The sequence below is a fragment of the Carlito syrichta genome, unplaced genomic scaffold (assembly GCF_000164805.1).
Source record: "Carlito syrichta isolate Samal-C Ts95f unplaced genomic scaffold, Tarsius_syrichta-2.0.1 Scaffold315953, whole genome shotgun sequence".
Classification (NCBI taxonomy): domain Eukaryota; kingdom Metazoa; phylum Chordata; class Mammalia; order Primates; family Tarsiidae; genus Carlito; species Carlito syrichta.
In genome coordinates this window covers 167725-189312 of record NW_007260049.1, presented here as the reverse complement: position 1 = coordinate 189312, position 21588 = coordinate 167725, and the positions used below count along the sequence as shown (strand labels likewise).

Sequence of the window (21588 nt, the reverse complement as noted above, 5' to 3'; positions counted from 1 at the left end):
CTAGAACTACAGGCACGCACCACTGTGCCTAGCTAATTTTTGATTTATTGTAGAGACAAGATCTCACCAAGTTGCCCAGGCTGTTTTCGAACTCCTGGGTTCAGGCAATCCTCTAGCTTTTGCTTGCCAAAGTGCTTGGGTTACAGGCAGGAGCTACCGCACCAGCAAGAATATTTTACAAATAGAATCACATATTATATCAGGTAACCTGAGACTGGCTCCCTTCACTCAGCATGATTCCCTCAAGATCCATCAAAGTTGTGTGTATAAATGGTGTATTCCTTTTGACTGCTGAGACATATACCATCCACAGTATGGATGTACTACAGTTTGTCTAACCATTCACCTGCTGAAGGATAGCTGAGTTGTTTCCAGTTTTTGACTAATATTAATAAACACTTATGTGTAGGTTTTTACATAAATGTAAGTTTTCATTTCTCTAGGATGAACGTCCAGGAATATATTGTTATTAACTATAGTCATTATAAAGTACAATAGATTTATTGAACTTATTTCTCCTAACAGAAATGGTACGTCCTTTAACCAGCATCTCCACAATCCTCCTCCTACCCAACTCTACTCCCAGCCCTTGGTAATCACCATTTTACTGTCTGTTTCTATGAGTCTGACTTTTTTAGATTCCACATATGAAACCATGTGGTATTTGTCTTTGTCTTTCTGTATGTCTCTTAATAAAATGTCCTGCAGGTTCACCCATATTGTTGCAAATAACAGAATTTCCTTATTTTTTAAGGCTGAATAGTTAAGTAGCCCATTGTTTATAAATACCACATTTTCTTTATCCATTCATCCACTGATGGACACTTAGGTAGATTCTACAGCTTGGCTAATGTGAATAATGCTACAATGAACATGGGAGTGCATATATCGCTTGTTGAAGAGATATTGATTTCATAATCTATGAATATATATCCAGTAGTGGGATTGTTGGATCTTATGGTAGTTCTATTTTTAATTTTTTGAGGACTCTCCATACTGTTTTCCATAATGGCTATACTAATTAACATTCCCACCAACAGTGTATCAGCGTTCCCTTTTCTCCATTTTTTTTTTTTTTTTTTGAGTTGGAGTCTCACTCTGTCCCCCAGGCTGGAGTGCAGTAGCAGGCTCACAGCCACCCCAGCATCGACCTGCTGGACTGAGGCGATCCTTCTGTCTCAGCCTTCAACGTAGCTGGAACTATTTCTATCCAGCTAATTTTTTGATTTATTGTGGAGATGAGGGCTCGCCAAGTTGCCCAGGCTGTTCGCAAACCTGTGGGCTCAGGCAATCCCCTCACCTCGGCCTCCCAAAGTATTGGAATGACAGGCTTCAGCCACTACATCCGGCCTTCTCCACATCTTTCCCAGTACTTGTTATTTTCTGTTGTTTCATAGTAGCCATCCTATTGGATGTGAGGAGATATCTCATTGTGGTTTTAACTCACATTTTCCTGATTAGTGATGTTAAGCATTTTTTCATATGTGTGTTGATCATTTGTCTTCTTTTAAGAAATGTCTATTCAGGTCCTTTGTACATCTTTTAATCAGGTTATTCTATTACTATTGAGTTGAGTTCCTTGCATATTTTGAATATTATTCCCTTATCAGATGTATGGTCTGTTAACATTTTCTCCCATTCCATAGGCTATCGCTTCACTCTGTTGATTGTCTCCTTGGTTGTGCAAAAGCTTTTTAGTTTGATGTAATTCCATTTGTCTAGTTTTGCTTTTGCTGTCTGTGGTTTTGGGGTTAAATCTAAAAAACCATTTAAATTTGTTCTTGAAATGTAGGCATATAATCAGAGGAGAAAATGGTAACTCAATCATACTAGACTCACTAGTGCTTTGGGTCATGAACCATGTTTTAACTATGTATTTTCTAGACTTTATCAAAATTATAACTAACCATGAATAACATTAAACTTATACCAATATAAAAATATTTTAGGGTTACCTTGTTAAGCTATCAAAATATTAAAAATAAGTATTTTATACTTTTTTTAAAATTTAATTTTTCCTAAATATTCTAGTATCTGAGGGAAAGTTCTTGGGGAAGAATTATCTTTGACACAAAACAAAATTTTTGAACACTAATTTAAAGGGTTATAGTAAAACAAAATTTGTCTTGAAAAGACACAAACAGGATAGAAGAATATGATGATGATTTATCTAAACCAAGGGCCAGGTCAGGCGTGATGGCTCAGTCTGTAATCCCAGTACCCTGAGAGGCCAAGGCGAGAAGACTGCCTGAGCCCAAGGGTTCGAGAACAGCCTGGGCAACTTGGTGAGACCTTGTCTCTATAATAAATCACAAAAGTTAGCTGGGTGTGGTGGTGTGCATCTGTAGTTCCAACTACTTGGAAGGCTGAGGTGGAAGGATTGCCTGAGCCCAGCAGCACATTGAGGCTGCAGTGGCCAAAAGCATGCCACTGCAATCTAGGCTGGGCAACAAGAGTGAGACTCAAACTCAGGAAAAAAAAAAAAAAAAAATCAGGGGCCAGCATGCTTATTCTGCAAAGGGTCAAATAATACATTTTAGACCATTCAGTATCTGTACAACTACTCAACTCTGCTGCTGTTGCACTGTTGTGCAAATGCAGCCAAATACAATATATAAACAAAGCAATATGGCCATCTTCCAATAAGACTTAATTTGCAAAAATAGGCAGTATGTCTGCATCTGCTCCATGGTTGTAGTATGCTAACCTCTGAGCTACCTTATAAAACCATAAAATTTAGAGCCAAAAAGGAACTTTGAGATCAGCTAGTTTAACATTTTCATTGAACAAATGAGAAAACCACAGACCCAAAAAATGAAATAATTGAACTTATTTTACCTGGCTTGTGAGTGAAAGCACTCAAATTAAGACTTTGAGTTTGTTTTGTAATTGCCAGTTCCGTATCCTGATGCAAGGAATGTCTGGCGCTATGGTGTAATCATGGGCATGATTACTGAAGCACAGAGGAGTGTGTAAAACTTGGATCACATTTTACATAAACTTATAATACTATTTTTAAAAAGGTTTTCCAAAACGTTGTAAGCTATAGTGACATAGCATCTTAGAACAACTTAAGAGTTTTCAAAATGAATTTACAAGAAGGTATTATCAACAATGCAGAAAAATATAGAATGGAAATACATTTCGAGAATGAGGTTCAAGCAGACGGGAAAAGTGAACTTACTAGTAATGACGTATTTCTCTACTACACGTGAACTTTTACTACATAAAATAGAAAGTATTCCTATCTTAGCCTGAACATACATTTTTTCAAACTTCTTTTAGTCAGACAGTATTTACCTGTTGTTGGTGGGCACAGTCACATGCCTGTGCATTGGAACATCTTTGAATGCTTCATTTCCAAGAGTTGTATGTAACGTATGAGGTGGCACTTCAGCATCAGACTTAGCTCCAAGAGGGTTTCCTTTGTCTTTTAACAATGTTGGATTAGGTTTTTTGCTGACAGAAAAATCTGAAGCAAATCCTGGCTGTCTGAGGGTTGCTTTTGGTTTTCCTATGAATTTAGGCATACAAAATGGAAATCAATTAGCTTTCCAAAATCCAAGTTTCATCAGGTCTGTCCCCTGACCATCTAGATGCTTTCTGTGGGTGTCTATTCTCAGAACATAAGGAAGTTGCCACTGAAGGTTGGTCAGCAGAAGAATAGATTGGAGAGTATTTAGCCAGTGAGGCTCTTTATCCCCTAGATTAGCCAGCAACTTTTCTTCTACTCATCAACTGGACACTTCAGTGGCAGGCACCTCATGTTCTTACAAATGCAGCATACTCAGGCTTATCTCAGTCCTGCCATCCTTCTCCAACAACCCAAATTCTACCTGTTACTTGAGGTCTGGGCTCAGGTCCTCTGTTTGCCATAAAGTCCTCCACTGCCATTTTCATTCATAATGATCACTCCCCTGTCTAAAATGCTTACTGTGGCATTTAGTCATCTGCTATTTTGTTTATGATTGAATCATTTCATGAGAACTTTAAGTTTTAGAACTGACTGTAAGTTCCTTGAGATAAGTATTTAGTAAGCACAGGCTGAGCTGTCTACAACACTTTTGTGTACTATACAAGTCATGTTTTTCTGAAAACAGAGGCTTATACCAAAATACATGATTTGTTAGATAGGACATTAAATCACAGGTTCTTGGTTAATTCAACATTCTGGACAAGGTATTCCCTGAAATAACCAAAAAGAATAAAACCACACAGTGCCACAACAAGCTTAATTAAAATCTGTTCTGAGCTATCCCGCACTGGGTAATAACTTCACTTAATAAGTCTATGCTCAGCACATTCACTTAATAATTTCAAATGGAAATGCTAGCTTCAGGATTTTTCCCTTGACATAAGAATATTAACAGAGAGAGGCGCTCATCATAAATACAGGCAATATTTCCATAATTCCTTATTACAACGTCATAAGGACTAAATAGGCCAAAACAAAGTAAAGCAGGCAAAATAGGAATAAGTAAACAGGCTAAAAGGTTTTAGCATATGAAAAGCCCCTACCTTCTAGAAAAAACGGTATGGTTTTCTTCACTCTCATTTGACAATTAACTTGCCGTCCAGTTTTCCTTTTAGAACTCCTCTGACGAGCCACGAGTTGAGCAATTCTTGCAGTTTCTGTGCAGGCCACGGCATAGCAGGTAATCTATTCATGAAAGACAGGGTTAGAGGAGAAAACATTCCTCAGATTCCATGCTGAAAAAGGCCACTTTTAAGAACTATCAGAAGCCAGTTCTTAAAAGTGGATCTTATAAGCCTAAATGTCCCAAATCAAGCTGTATGCAAATATTCATGTCTCTCTCTCTCTCTCTTTCTCTCTCTGATAATGCTAAACAAAATATTCATGTCACTCTCTCCTTGATAATGTTAGAAAATTACATTTTGTATAATGTAGAAAAGTATATTTTCTACAACAGGAATTAGACAGTCTAGAACATTAAGTAATCTTCCCTAAATTGAAAATTCCATTTATTCCTTAAATAGGTATTTATTAATCATCTACAATATACTAGGTACTATGAGATTAACAAATGAACCAAAAGAAAGCTGCAATCTGCATGTATTATATCATATAATCTGTGAAGTCTATTTTATCCATTTTTTTACACATGGGAAAAGAGAAGTTCAGGAATGCTAGGCAACCCTTAGGTCACATAGCAAGGCACTCTCTTTGAGTCCAAAGTATGTACTCATAATTGCTATGTTATATAACATAGCAAGACCTCATCTCTAAATAAAAAATTTTAAAAACTGACAGGCATGGTAGCATGTGCCTGTAGTCCCAGCTACTCAGAAGGTTGAGGTAGAAGAATCACCTGAGCGCACGAGGTTAAGGCTGCAGTGAGCTGTGATTGTGCTACTGCACTCCAGCCTGGGCAACAGTGAAACCCCGACGTAAAAAAAAGAAAGCATTTCTTATTGTGGGTCAGATTCACCAAAGTTTGAAAAACACTGCTAGCCCGACCAACCAGAAATCCACTTCTTCATAGAATTTCTAGTAAAGATGAAGATATAGGTTTGAAGAAGATGGGACACTAGGAGATGGGCAAGAAGGTCAGAAACCAGGAGGGTGAGAAGTGAAGTCAGTCCTAGTCTTGCTTCTGCAATAGATTAGCTGGGTGACTCTGGACAAATCTCAGTATTCTCAGTTGTAAAATCAGGGTGATTTAGTCCTGGTGTTTCCAACTGTGTTCACTGGAGCCACAGAATTCCATGGAGAGGTGTCAGGGGCTGCCACTGGCAGGGCATGAGAGCAAGGTGGGGCAAGCACAATCTCTTGACCTTCCACAGTTGCTTAAAACACAGCAGCTCAGCTTTTTATCTTTTTTTTTTAATGGTATGATATATAGGATATTAGAAAAAAAGTAAAGAGACTATTGAGGCTAGATGGTCTCCAAAAACCTGTCTAGTTTTCAAGTTATTTGACTCTAAGTTGAAATAAAGAAGAGGAATACAACTAGGCTTTATACCACAAGCCAAAATATGCTCCAACTCTTTGGCCCAGTACTTCTATTCCTGAGAAAATATTACGAGAACATAATTCAAAAGAAAAATGTGACCTACCCTAATATGTGCAATAGGGGGTATTTTAATAGTTAAAACCAGGAAACATTTGAGTTGTCCAAAATAGTGGAACAAAGAGTTGAGTAAATTATAGTGTAGTAAGTAAATGAAGCATTATCAACTTATTAATGTGTTCAGTTATTTGATCATTCATGCACTAAATACAGATTTATTAAGTTCCTCATCCTTAAGAAACTTATGAAGGAAAAAGAGAGAAGCAAAGAAGTTAAACAGAAAATACTGTGTCAAGTGTTATAATGGATATATTACAAGGTGCAAGTAGACAGAAAGAAGAGCTAAGTCTGTCTGGGAGGATCAGAGACACTGAAGCATGTTTTATTATTAACATAATCTTTAATTAAGCTATATCTTCTCTTTAGAAAAATTATTTCAGATAAGGCAAATTTCCCCTCTAACTACCTTCCCAATCCTAGGCCTCCACCCATTGCCTCCTCAACTCTTCACACAGAGGAACCATAATGAACCATTATGAGCTTTCATGAAAAACACTCCAGACATGCTCTATGTATTTCGTGTGCAGAAATGTATCCAGGAAACTGCAGTGTTTGTGGCAGTGCAGCTTAGACTCTTTTTGTCTCTCTTTTGGGTGGTAGTCTGTCCACATCCATCACACTGTATGATGGGTAGACACCAAGAAGTGAAGCTGGGTCACAGTAGAAGTGCAATGACAGATCTACCTGCTATCACCAAATGGTCCATACTATCTATAAACTATTTTCTGCCAGAGAGGCTGAAGGATTTAAAATGGTAGAATATGATCATATTGGAGTGAAGGAGAGGGAAGTAACAAAAGAGAAGGGAGAACGGCAAGGAGGCCCCTGTAATAAACAAAAGTGATCAAAGATCAGGTTGGGATTGACTAGGTCCAGAAAGCAGGAATTGACATGTGTGTGATCAAATGATGAGACTTTAAAAGTGGCCAGTAGATCTGGTGATCAGGAGGTCATTAGTGACTTTGGGGAAAGCAGCTGTAGCAGGTTTGTAATGGTGAGTGATGTTTATGTGGTTAAGGCCTCCAGTACAGCTATTTTGTTGAGACACTGAAATGGAGTAAACTTTTACCTTTTTTGTTTAGTGTGGTTAAAATATTATTTTTACAATAAAAAGAATATGAGGGGGTAAAACAAAAGACATAAGGATCTAGGCTGTGCTTCAGATGCTGTTCTATCACTATCAGCTTCAAACCACTTAGTTGGTACTTTTCACTTAGACTTCTACTACAGGTAAGAGACTGGAAATGCCAGACAGGAAGTTACAAATTATTCTTTTGACATGCACAATTACCCTCTTACCTCTCCAGATCTACTGGTCTCCATCCTGACAACTGCTGGCACACTTCTCAGATAGGCTTCTAGGGTAGGGAAACCCAGCTGTTTGTAGGGGATCCAGTCCCCAGTCAAGGATTTGTACTCTCCTGAGAGCCGGGGTAATGCTATTCCGTTCTTATGAGACTGCAGAACAGCTCGCAGCATCTTTGAAACCAGATCTGCTTCCAGCATCTTTGCCTAGAAGAACACAGTAGAAGGTTACTGTAATATGGTTCATTAGTCAACAAATTCAAATAGATTTTCAGAGCTGAAATTCTATGAGATTATTTCATAAATTTTCCCTGCATACTTTCTGTGCAATTACAATACAAGGTAATAACTGCCATGGTACAAAAAAGCATAGAATACTACACGAATGCAGGGGAAAGTCAGAAAGGCAACAACTAATTCAGGAAAAGCAAATATCAGGGAATGTTCCCAGATGAGAGGAAGCCTGAATGGAGTCCTGAAGCTTGAATGGAGTCCTGAAGATAGAATCAGCTAGATATGGAGAAAAAGGAAAGCCCAAGGAAGGGAAAAGGATGTGTGAGGGGACATAAGTGACAGAAGTATATGATATATTCTGAGAATTCAAGGCAGTTAGGTGGCTGATATGATTGACCAAAGACTCCAAGGACAGAGAGGGGCTGGAAGGGGCAGGGAGAGGCAGACCCTATGATTACTATATTATACTAATATGTTTGCATTTTTGCAGGAAGCAATATGGGGCCTCAGGGGGGTTTTAAATAGGAGAACAAAATGATTGGCTCTCCGTTTTAGAAAAATCAATATTCAATAGCAGTGGGGAAGATAAATTAGAAGGAGAAAAATGAACAAGTGTAAGAATACTTGGAAATGTGGAAGACCGTCAAAATAGAGCCTTAGGAATAAATAAAAATTCAATCTGAAGGTGGGGCACAGTGGCTCACGCCTGTAATCCCAGCACTTTGGGAGGCTAAGGCAGGAGGACTGCTTGAAGCTAGGAGTTTGAGACCAGCCTGGGCAACATAGCGAGACCCCACCTCTACAAATAAAGGAAATTAGCTGGGTATATGGAGACACACACCTGTAGTCCCTGCTACTCAGGAGTCAGAGGTGGGAGAACTGCTTCAGCCCAGGAGTTCAAAGCTGCAGTGAGCTGCGACTGTACCACTGCTCCAGCCTGGGAGACAGTGAGACCCTGTCATAAATAAATAAATTTGAGAGGTAATTAGGAGATAGAATCCAAAAGAATTGGTTAACTGGTCTGGAGAATAAGGAGGACTCCCAAGTTTCTAACTTAGAAGCATGGTGGATAGTAATGACCCACACTGAGGGTCCAGACTGAGATGGGGTGGAGGCAAGTGTGCACGAGGTGACGAGAGTGGATTCATTTTAGACACATGGAGCTTGGAATGCTTACAGAACAGCCACAGAGATATATTCACTAGGAAGTTAGGTTTGAGTTCTAAGCTGGTTATAGATTTGCTGGTCTTCAATTCATATGTGGTATTTGACAACTGAGGAGTCAAAAACAAGATTACAGATTAACCTCTGTGGAAGGCTATCATTTAAGAAATGGGCAGAGGAAAAAGAGCCTCTAAAAGACTGAGAAAAAGGAGCTAGGGAGCCAGAAGAAAAAGAAGCAGTGCCATACAAACAAAAGGAGAAAGGAATCAAGATCAACAGTGTGTTCAAAGGGGTTATATGTGGCAGACAGGTTAAGCGAGAGAAGAAATGAAAAGTGAACTTGGGTACCTAGGAAATCAATGGAGACCTTAGCTAAGAATTGTCATAGGCCAGTAACACATTTTTCAAGACTAACCACTCACATTTTCTTTGGACCAATAAGTAAAAATCATTATTATATTTAGTTGTAGTTTTACAGAGAAAAAAAGGAATAGAGTAGAATTGAGACACATTCAGAGAACATTTAAGCGGCCTGAAAAGATGCCTTAACCTTTGATTAAAGCAAAGAGGAAGGCAAGCATGGATGATCTGTTAATTTTCCTTCAACAGTGCTATCTAATGGACATGTATTATATCTGGGCTGTCCACATGTGGCTTTGAGCTCTTAAAACGTGGCCAGGATGACTGAGGAACTGAAGTTCTAATTTAATTTAAATTAAATGTGCAAACTTTACCTGTACAATGACCATCTGTATATATCTAAACCTAAATTGTACTCCACATCCTTAAAATAAAAATAATAAATAAATTAATTAATTAAATGTGGCCACTGGCTACCACACTGGATAGTACCAAATTGTAGTCAAACAGACTTTTTATTTCTTTGCCTTAGAAAACAGAAAGGAAGAACAGCATACATTTCTATTGATTTCCTCATTTGTCCTTTTTAAAAAGAAAACAAAATATCAGCTTGTTTGTCGGTGCTCTTAATTATAAATGTTATACTCCAATGACAGCAAGATTTAAACAGCAAATGAAAATTTAAGTGCACTCACATGCCACTTAATCAACAGACTGTATATGTAAAAGGGGTCCCATAAGATGATAAAGAAGTTCAAAAATTCCTGTAGCCTAGTGATGATGTTCCTCACCCTGTGTAGGCCTAGGCTAATGTGTGTGCAGGTGTCTCAGTTTTTAACAAAAAAAAGTTTAAAAAGTAAAAAAACAAAAAACAATAAAAACTTTCAAAAATAGAAAAATGTTTATAGAGGAAGGATATAAGAAATAAAGCATTTTGTACAGCTGTACAACGTATGATTTAAGCTAAACGTTATTACAAAACAGTAAAAAAAGTTTTAAAAAGTGTACAGCAGTAAAAACGTTACAGTAAGCTAAAGTTAATCTGAAGAAAAAATGTTAAATAAATTTATTCTAGCCTAAGAATACAGTGTTTACGAAGTTTACAGTAGTGTACAATAATGTCCTAGGTCTTCATATTCACTCACCCAGAGCAACTTACAGTCCTGCAAGCTCCATTCATAGTTAAGTGACCCTTGGTTATTTAGAAATATGTTGTTAAATTTGGAAATACATGAGGACTGCTCACATATCTTTCTGTTACTAATATTAAATTTAATTTTGTTCTGTTCACAGAGTACTCTTAAAATGTGCAAAAGATCTTCACTAAAGTAGAGATGAAGAAGGCAAAAGAACACATGAAAAGATGTTCAACAGTATTAGTTATTAGGGAAATGCAAATTAAATGAAGTATCACTACACAAATATTAGAATAGCTTAATTTTTTAAAAGCTGACCACATAAAATGTTGATGAGAATGCAGGACATTCTGAAACCCTCATACATTTCTGGTGAGCATGCAAAACAGTACTTTGAAAAATAGTTTGGCAGTTTCTTATAAAGTAAAGCATACACTTATCATACAATCCAGCAACCCCACCCTTAGGAAACTGCCCAAGGGAGATGACATCTATCCACACAAAAGACCTGTACATGAATGTATTTAACAGGTTTATCATTTACTCCAAACTGGAAACAAACCACATGTCTATCAAAAGGTGAATGAATAAACAAGTGTGGGGTCGCCACACAGTGGAATACTATTCAGTAATAGAAAGGAAGAAACTATTGACACATAAAACAATACAGATGACTCATATTATGCTAAGTAAAGGAGACATAAAAGACTACATACTCTATGATTCTATTTATGTGAGCATTCTGGAAAAGGCAAAACTATAGGCAGAGAAATTAGATCAGTGGTTGCCAAGGGCTGAGTAGGGAAGAGACTGGCTGTAAAGAGGGAATAAAGTAAATTCAGGGAGGATGATGGAAGTATCTGTATCTTGATTGTGTTAATATATATGTGACTATTTAAGTTTGTCAAAGTTTATAGAACCGTAAATCAAAAAAGGGTGACTTTTACTGTATATAAAGCATATTTTAAAAAATAAACTTCCTTCAAGTTGTACTCCATTGCAGTCAACCCCCTCTGGCTCATATATACATTGTCCTGGCTCCTAGCAACTACTGATCTGTTTTCTGTCACTACAGATTAATTCTGCCTAGTGTTTTATGTTTCATCAAATGTTACTGCACTTAATAGCAGTTCATTCATTTTTATTGATAAGTAGTATCCCACTGTATGGATATACTACAATTTGCTTATCCATCCAAACATCAATAGACATTTGGGTTGCATCCTATTTTGGTGTATTTTAAATAAAGTTATCTTGAACATTCATGTACAAGTCTTTGGGTAGACAAATATGTTTTTATTTTTCTTGTGTCAATTCTGAGAAGTGGATTTTCTAAAAATCTAATAGCCACAATAATTCTGAAAGGAAGTATTATTCTCATTCTATAGATGTGAAAACCAAGGTCCAGAGAAGATAAATAATTAAGATATCACAGGATGTAGGGAATATAGGATTTTAGTCCTAGTCTGTTTGATGCCAAAGGCCACGTTCTTTCCATTAAATCACCCTGCCTACTGGTACTGAGGAAAAAACCCAACAAACTCCAAAAAATTAACAACAGGAGACAAGATAATAAAGACAGACAGTAAGCAGAGTGAAGAGATAAAAACAGCCGTGTGAAATCCATAGTGGACTCGACCTAGTCATAGGAATGGTGTGAATTCTGAGTCAATGGGACAGCTGAAGACAGGCACTCTAAAACTAACTAGAAATTCATGGCAGAGACATAGGATAGCTGTAGAGTCACTTCTACTACCCCTGAAGTCCACACTCTCAATGAGTGTGGCAGGGAGCAGGAAAAGGAGGACTGCTTTGGGACCTATACTTCTCAGTGGCCAGATGTTAACCCTGAAGTATGAATTTTGGCTCTCATATAGTAAACTCTGGAAAATAATTTGCAATGGTTCATGACTCAACAAAGGTCACTGAACTTTCACTATATAGTTACTTCTTCAAGTAGTAAAAACCATGATGGAAGGGGACCAAGTTTTAATTTGCAAGAGGACAGACCAAAGGATCACTTGCTCACTCCTCAGTACCAAGCATCCCTAACTTTCCCTCTCTGACCTCCACCTTCCCCATCTTTGTACTCTCTTCCTCCCTTCAAAATCCAGTCCCTCCCATCAGCTCATCTAGAGCTCTTCTGAGTAAAACTGTAAATCTAAGTGGACCTTGACTATCAATTATATGCACATCATGTGTAGACATAACATCAGGTGGGCAGTACGCACCTTGGGAATATATCCATTTGGGTGTGAGCAGTGTAACAGAATCAAACTAGACTGTTTAGTGTCTCTGTCTCCTTACTGGCCAGACCTCTTTATATTCCCTGTCACAATTTCAGTAAGAAGGTCCTACCCTTTGACTTGAGAAGACTTTCTATGGCCTCCTCCTTCCCTTATTTTTGGAAAGAACATCTGTTCCATTACCACCTCACTACTGTGGTCTACTTTTCCTCAGCGACATGAGGAGTAGACAATAATCATTACTTTATGGGGGAAAAATCATGGACAAATGCATTTAACTGACTAACGGATATCCTATTACTAAAATATAACAGAACTCCAGTGTGATGCTGGTTTGGAAGATCTAGCCCCATCTTGGAGGCTAACCGGAGGCTTGTTCTATAGGCTGCTCCATATTAAAGCCTACTACTCCTTCCATCCTTTGTCCCTGAAATGTACCCCTCTATCTTTCTTATTTTTGCTCTTATTTTTGCTAGCAGGGATCTTCCAAACAGAGCACTTAACAAATGCTCCTAGGGAGGGGAGTCCAGAAGGGGCCACACCTCCCCTTCTATGACCTAATGGCCAGAGTACAGTGAGAGCTGTAAAGCTTTGGCTATTGCTTGCTTCTTTAATCCCACCCTCTTTGAATGTGTCTCCTCCCTTTTTCAGCCCATAGACTCTGCCAAGATACAACAGATGTCTTATGACCCCTATCCTAACTGTTCTATATTTTTACTCCCAGACTCTCAGATATGTTTCATGTATAAGGTCATACCGTATGTATAGTAAAAAGCTGAGAAGAAAATTAAATAACAGTGCTCATCTGTGTGGCACAGAAATTCTCATCCTTGTTTACCACTTTTCCAACCCTATCTAACCTCACATTTACCTGTCTTTGTTTCTATTTTTCCTACGTAAGACTTCCCAACTTGACCTAAGAAAAGCTCATGCCACACACATACCTCCTAGTCTCATTCACTCTTTAATGCATATATTGCCATAGTTCACAAACCCCTATGTTAATATTTCTTTAAATGTTTAAGTTGCTGACAATTGTAGCTAATGTATTCTGATTCTATTCTGAAGGGAGAGACAGGGAATTGCAAAAAGTTGTACCTGTGCCGCCTCTTGCTTATGTTCCCTAATTATTTTCCTGGGCAAGCTCCTTCTCTGGGCCTCAGTCTTCTTATCTGTAAGATGAATGGGATCAGTATTAGTAGTTCTCAACTTACCGCCCCTGCCTCCTACAATGTGATTCATGAAGATGGACAGGCTGATGTCCACAATTCGCTTACTTCTCACCATCTCCATGGCATGGGCCCTAGTCCATGCCAGTACCACCTCTAGTTTGGATCAGGGCAAATAGGCTCTTAGCTGAACTCTCTGCTTCCACTTTACTTCCTACAATCTATTCTCCAGATAACAGCCAGAGTGATCTTTTCATATTGTAAATATATCATGTCACCCATGCTCAAAACCCTCTAATGTTTTCTGTCTTACTTAGACAAAAAGCCGAAGTCTTTACAGTTGCCCAAACAGCCCTACACAATCTGCACCTCCCTCCTCTGACCTCAATTCCCTCTTCTCTTTCCTTTTACTCACTCTACTCCACCCATTCTGGGCTCCTTGCTTTTCCTTGAACATGCCTGGGACAGCCTCACATCAGGGTCTTGCTCCAGGGGTCCACATGGCTCAAAGCCCAGCTCCTTCGGCTGCAGTACCTGCTTAAATGTCACCTTCATAATGAGGCCTTCCCTGCCACTCTACTCAAACTCATAACTGCTATGCCAGCTGCCCAGTACTCTTTATACCATTCCCCTGTCTTATTTTCTCCCTAGCACTTATCACCATCCAACATTCTTCTTTAATTTTTCTGTCTCCTTGACTTTATTACAAGTCCATGAAAGCAGGGATTTGTGTCTGTTTGTTCACTGCAGCATCCCCAGTGCCTAGCCCACAATAACAGCTCGATAAATATTGTTGAATGAATAAGAATCTCCCCAACTACCTAATGTCACTCCTTTTCTCTCCTACTTGCTAAACCATAGTAAAATGTACGTGAGCTACTAAAGGAATAACTCTGTATCCAATATAAGTTATTTAAAAGTATTTGCAAATTTTATGGTTGTTATAAACTGAATAAGACTGCCAACTGTGTCACAAACTGTGCTTGAGAATCACTGAATAGACTATTTCCGAGTCTTTCTACTTTGAGCACCATGATTTGCCCATCAGGGCCACAGCATTGTGCATGGTCCCCACATCCCAGTGAGTAGTAAGTGCTTGAATACTAGTAAACATGTCACGTATTTTCCTGTTTTCAAACAGAATACAAATACTGTTGGGATTCATGAACACAAACTAGTATTAAATTCACAACAACTTTTGGAAATTATATGCAATCAACCAATGGATACCAGAAGTATAACTATTAGTGAATGAAGTTTCACAAGGTTTTTAAAAAGTTTCAAAAAGGGCCTCATGCTTGAAAATACTGGGAAGCAACACTTGACCACCTGGATACAATCTGTAAAGTCCCCCCACACACTTTTTCTTAATTATGCTATTAGTTACAGAATGCTATAACTCTCTACTTGCAAACAACTTTTTGGAGAGAAGAGCAGTTCCTTGGACTGTAAGACTGAGGATCTCAAAGCTGGTGAGAGGCAGTTAAATGCAGTAAAACTTGGACAGCCACATATAACTGCATTCAGATGCATGACTTGTCAGTCTGTTCAAGTCTGGTTTGCAATTCCCACATTAGCAATATCACTTTAAGCACTGAACAAAAAGAAAGTCAAAGCTTAAAAAATATTATTATTTTCTAATTCATATTGCTTTAAAATGCTGAGTTTTGATAAGTAACTGGTCAGCATAGCATTTTTAAAGATTTTCTTAAGATGGTCAATTACACTCTCAAGATACAAATGAATACTTTCCTGTAACTACAAAAATCAAACTTAGTATCTTGGCTATCACCATTAGAAGCACAAAAGGAAGCTTAAAATAGAAATTCCTACAATTACTGTCCCCAAGGCAGACTTTTAGGCACCTTCCCCACCAAAAAAATAAGTTTGAAGTTTCTCTAAAGTGGCTTCCCCCATTTTTTTTTTTTTTTTCTGTCAGAGTTTCACTCTTGTCGCCTAGGCTGGAGTGCAGTAGCACACTCATAGCGCAGCCTTGACCTACTGAATTTAAGCAATCCTTCAGCCTCAGCTTCCAAGTAGCTGGAACTACAGACACACGCCACCACGCCCAGCTAGTTTTTGCCCAGGCTGGTCTCAAACCCCCGGGTTTAGGCAATCCTCTCACCTTAGCCTCCCAAAGTGCTGAGATTACAGGCTGAGCCACTGTGTCCAGCCCCAAATTTTTAAAGTTGTCATTTGATCTTTCAATTTTTTTTCCTTCCCCCTTATCTCTATTGTCTAAAAGTGTTGTGAAAAATATAATTTTTAGTTTCAGAGAATTCAGATTTTTATTTTGTGAATTTAAGAATTTCGTGCAAGTCCTGGTGACCACAAGTTAGGCTAGGTTGGGGGAAATAAGACTGGTTAACTCTGTTTTAGATCACAGATTCTCAGGTTAAAACTCCTAAGGGATTTCTTAGCCAGTATTGGGGCTGCTTGAGCTGAATAAGAATCCTAAGCAGCAGAGCAAAATGGAAGTGGATCTGGGGAATTATTAAACCATAGCACTTTTAATTTCAAAAACTGACCAAGGTCAGCTAACAAAGACCTCAGTCAAGGAGGAAAAAATGGCCATGATAGAGTGTACTTGATCTTCACTTCCCTCCTCTTTTTCCTCTTCCTTGAATAAAAGTAACAAAAGTAGAGTTACATGTGCTTAGCACAATACTTGACATTCAGTAGTTACTTAATAAAAAGATTTTCCTAGAAGCATGGTATGGATGGCAAACAATCTGTAAGTATATGCACTCAATGGTTGAGAATGCAGTGATATAAACATTGGTATACTGAAGAACTGTTTTTGTACAACATAAACTTGAGATCAGAATTTTACCAGATTTTCTTGCCTCATTAAGTTAAAGCTTAAAAATCATTATTATTTCCTAATCCATATTGTTTTACAATGCTGAGTTTTGGTAAATCATTGGTCAGCATGGCACCTCTGAGGGTTTTCTGAAGATGGCAATTACACTCTCAAGGTACATTAGAATACTTTTCCTTTTCATATATATATATATATATATATATATATATGAAAAGGAAAGTATACATATATGAATGAATGTATGTATGAATATACATGTATATATATACACATATCTATGGACTGGCAAGCTTGGTAAGAACGCCAGTGGATCTCCTCCAAGATTCCTCACCTAACTAGCAGGCAAAACGTCTCATGCTGCTTTGGCAATCTTAGAGCAGGGATTCCTTGCTAGACCACAGTCCCCCAATGTCCTTGAACCTGGTCCGGTTAGGAAAGCAGATGGGACTGGATCCAACCTCAGAATAGAGAGCTGGGAAAAGCACGGAATGCTCATGGGCACCTTGACAGTATTTTCTCCAATTTCTTCAAGCTTAAAATGAGAAAACTGAGGCCCAGGGGAACTGTTCTAGCTCTCACATATTTTTATGGCCAGAACCACAACAAGAACCCTAGTCTTCTGGTTTCCAAATTAGGACTTCCTTTCAGACAGCTGCTCCTAATGTACAAGAGTTGGCTTCTGAAGGTAAAATTTCACTCAGGAAACGCTGACAGCAACTTCGGGGCATGGTTAGTGACTAGACATTAAAGTGACGTGAAACAGAGTTCTGTCATATTCTAATTTAAGGGTGTGGCACCCAAATCTAAAAAAATGGTGAACTGTTGCAAAAATTCAATGATGGCACTTGATGACATCTTTCATGCTTTAACTCTCTCACTTTTCTCTTTGCTTATACCCAATCAACTATGAGTATCCAGGATGCTAATAACGTACAAGAAGTGGGTTGGAGAATGGGGAAAGCAATGACAACCTTTAGGGAAACAAAATTTTAATAAATTAAATGGTCTAAAATAAATCTCACTATAATTCAAAATCATATTTTGTAAATTCACAACTTTTCTCTTAAATACACCTGAAAATGGCCCAAGAAAGTCTCATTCTGAAGAACCTGGTTTTGGGGTATGCAAAACCATTCAACCATTGACTTAGCCTCCCTGTCTCAGATATTTACATGTTATCTGCTTCCTCTACCTGCTAGTGACCAAAGGCCTTTAGCTGAGCTAGACTGACTCTTACCTACCTATACTGTCTCTTCTCTAAGTTTCTCTTTTCTCAACCCCTTCCAATTGTGCTATTTAGTTCACCTTCCTTATTTACATTTTCCATTTAACAAATTTGAGGTAGAGTGTGCTAAATTCAAAAATATATCAGAGAAATTATTAAGGTAAACTAAAAACACCAAGTTATCTCTCGTCACTTATTTAGTCAGATGCTCAAGTTTGAAGTATTTGGCTGTCTCCTCAGGATATATACTTCTAATAACTGGATGTCCTTTTCCTTGAAGACATATTTTAGCAAAAAGCTGACACCTCAAAGTCCCAGAATATCTGTGTGGAAACATTTTAGCCATTGTCCAGGCTAACCCAAGCTCCCATCTTACAAATCAATAAACTGAACTTCAGAGAGAGAAGGTTTTTCTCTATGCTTCTTACTCAATAAATAATTTCTCATCTTGCAACAGTTTAACGTGCTATTTTTTTAGTGGCTTAAAACAATGCATTTATTATCTACAAAATATAGAAATCCAGGTATGATTTGTGTGGGTCCTCTGCTTCATAGTGGTAAAACTGGAATCAACACATGAGCCAAGGCTGTAATCTCATCTTAAGGTTCAACTGGGGAAGGATCTACTTCAAGCTCATGTGGTTGTTAGTAGAATTCACTTGCTGGCAAATTGTTGGACTGAGGGCCTTGATTACTTGCTGGCAATCATCCAGAGGCTGCCTTCAAGTTGTGGACACATAGGCCTCTCCAACATGGCAGCTAGCTTCACTGGAGCACATAAGTAAAGAAGACAATAAAATAAGTCTACCATTAAAATGGGCTTTTGTAGCCCAATCTCAGAAGAGACATCCCATCACTTTTTGCTGTCTTTCATTTACTAGAAGCAAGTCACTCATTCCAGTCCATACCCAAGAGGAGGAGATTTACACTAGGGAATTAAAATACCAGGCTGTTTCTTAAAAGGCTGCATACCATACCAGCTATGGAAATACATACATTAAAAACACTCTAAGCAGAGTGACCAACTAGTACAAAGATTCTTTTGAACATGCAACTTTGTCATGTTCAAAAAAGAAGGAAGATGTGTGTGGCTGCAGTGTAGTGGAGAAGAACAGCATGAAATGAGGAATAGTAGTGGGTAGAGGTCAAAGTATAACATACTATTTTTTCTTTCCAATTATACTCTACTAGTTGCCACATCAATTACCCCTTCACCAACTGGGTTTTAGAGGAGAGATCATAATTAATGCCCTCAGATAGCAGTATACTTCCTTAGGGTTTTTGCTTGTTTGTTTTAGGGAGCAGTATTCTTGTTTATTCTTGTGACTTCAAGTTCCAAATTATTAATGCATTTTTAAATGCATACCATGAAAGTTTGTAAGTAAGGGATGTCCACAAATCTACATACTAGAGGAAAAACCCTGAGATACTAAAGTGGCTTAGTCAGGAGTTTGGGTCTTAATCCTAGTTCTGCTACTAATTATCTATGACAAATTACTTCAGGTCTCTTTTTTTTCACATGGAAGATAAGCAGGGTAGGTAAGAGCCATGATTCTCAACGTTCCATGGATTCCATCAAAGTTGAAATACGGTCCAAATATCTAATGAAAACTATGGGTTTGCTTATTCTTGACAGAGCTGCACAGGCTAAAATATCAAGTTTACCTTAAAGTCACACTGGATATCTTGTGCTGATCAGAAGTTCTGATTAGCATACACACACGTCTTCAACTAAAAATTGCAAAATTAATTGCTTTTAGTTTGTTTTAAAGATAAAATTTTAAAAATATGTGGCCCATGGAGAAATAATGAAAAGAATGAAGCTTTCAAAAGTACAGAGGTGGAGCCCAGACACGGTGCCTCATACATATAACCCTAGCACTTTGGGAGGCTGAGGTGGGAGGACCATTTGAGCCCAGAAGTTTGAAACCAGCCTAGGAAACACAGGAGACCTTGGGTCTACAAACAATCAAAAAATTAGCCAGACGTGGTGGAACGTGTCTGTAGTCCCAGCTACTCACCAGGCTGAGGAGGAAGGATCACTTGAGCCGGGGAAGTAGAGGCTGTGGTCATGCCACTGCACTCCAGCCTGGACAACAGAGACCTCAACTCAAAAAATAAAGCACAAAGGTGGGAGTGAAGAGAAGAAAAAGTACGTTTGGCACAAAGAAATAAAAACAAATTCAACAAATCCTGCTTTCACAACTTAAAACAAAACAAAAACAATTCATATAAATACAAAAATAAGTTTCACTCCAAGAACCAAGGAACTTCTGTTCTGTGAACGTGTCCAACACAAAGCACTCTGTCATATCTTAGTTCTTGAAAACAGTGCTTGACAAACACAAAGCAGGCCCTGAGAATATAAAGTATTTTTCTTTACATTCATATTAGGTATCCAAGTAGATTATATTAAGTTTAAGATTAAACTTAAAAGAGAGGTCTTTCGAGGAGTTTAAAACTCAATACAAAACACAATAGTTCATTCAGCCATGTTCAACATGTACACTTAAAGGGCATTAGCAAGGATTACATTTCATTCCCAATCTATAGGGACTGAAATCTGAAGGCACTGCCAACTGCTGCCTCACAATCTCACTGTGTTTACCTAGCAAAGAGGGAGGCTGTGTGCCACCAAAGGGCCATGGACTGGGGCACAGGAGATGTGGAACCTAACCCAGTTAGTCCTAGAAGCAATTCCCTGCACCCACCACAGTACTTTGCATGTAACTGGTGCTCAATGAATGTCAACTGAGTGGAAGTGCAAAAATCTTCACCATGTGCCAATTTAAGTTACATAAGAAACTTAAAGATCTTTGTCCTCAAAAAACTAAAGTCCAATTATGTAAATTATGGCAGTTTAGTGGAAGGTAGAGAATTAACATTGCCTGACCATTACTATGAGTCAAAGAATTTACAGTGCTTATCCTGAAAAAGCCTTGCAGAGTATGCTAAGTATTTTCATTTGATACATACAAAACCAGGCTCAGAGAAAGTATGGAATTTCTTCAAGATCAGACGATTAGTAAACGGAGAAATCTAGACTTCAAGCCAGCTCTGCAAAGCCCACGTTATTTGTAGTACGCAACAGGCAAATAACACACCAAAGCAGCACAAGAAGAGGTAGGGATCTGGGTCTAAGTTTCACTTCTGCCACTAAGTTGTTGCATATCTCTAGCCAGAACACTCTTCTGCAACTTTTCCACCTGCACAATTGGGGGTAGGGGACATGTGGGGAGGAGGGTTAATGAACGACTGGTAATAGTTGGGTTGGGATGGGTTGGGGGGTATCAGAAGTCTTTTGGACCAGGACTTGTTTCTAATGTAGTTATTTCCCTTCTCTGTTCTTTAAAATTATTTGAGAATGGCATTCTCCGCTATTCATGGAAATATACTTCACCACTCAAGTGGATAGAAACACAAAAGATGTGCCGTTTCCAAGCTCCCTCCCAGCAAGCTGAGGCTGCGAGCCTGGCCCTGTCGGGATGTTGCTGAAAGTTGAGATACAACTTATTCAGGGGTCCACGTTTCCCTCCCAATTTGGTGCTCACGGTTTGAGATGGACGGATCTGTGGGTCCTGCGTGACTTGGGCGGCCTGTACGGGCTCGTCTCCAGGGTACAGAGACCTTACAGAGAAGCCAGCGCCTTTGAGGAACTTAAAGTTCGTGGTGCAAAAATCCTCGGGTTCAAACAGTCGGGGAGTTCGGACAACCCTCGCTGGGGGTGGCGGCTGCTGCCCGGAGCGCCGGCTCCGGGACCCACTTCCTGGTCCGCATCTCCCGCCCTCGTCCACGCCCCCACTGCTGCCTCTCCCCCACCGCACCGAGCCTCC

At 38.7% G+C, this 21588-nt stretch overlaps 1 protein-coding gene across 3 annotated transcripts in view; it reads right to left on the bottom strand.

The window, feature by feature from the left end:
• Window positions 1-21588, bottom strand: part of TDRD7 (tudor domain containing 7) — a 79484-nt gene that overhangs the window by 57098 nt on the left and 798 nt on the right. For 2 of the 3 annotated variants that reach the window (XM_021706716.1, XM_021706717.1), the window contains exons 2-4: window positions 7392-7604; window positions 4519-4660; window positions 3301-3514 (exon numbers count right to left, since the gene is read on the bottom strand). In XM_021706716.1, coding sequence (XP_021562391.1) covers window positions 3301-3514; window positions 4519-4660; window positions 7392-7598 — 563 coding nt within the window. In that variant the 5' untranslated portion in view covers window positions 7599-7604. The remainder of the gene's footprint in view (window positions 1-3300; window positions 3515-4518; window positions 4661-7391; window positions 7605-21588) is intronic. The other variant, XM_021706718.1, reaches the window with a different exon arrangement.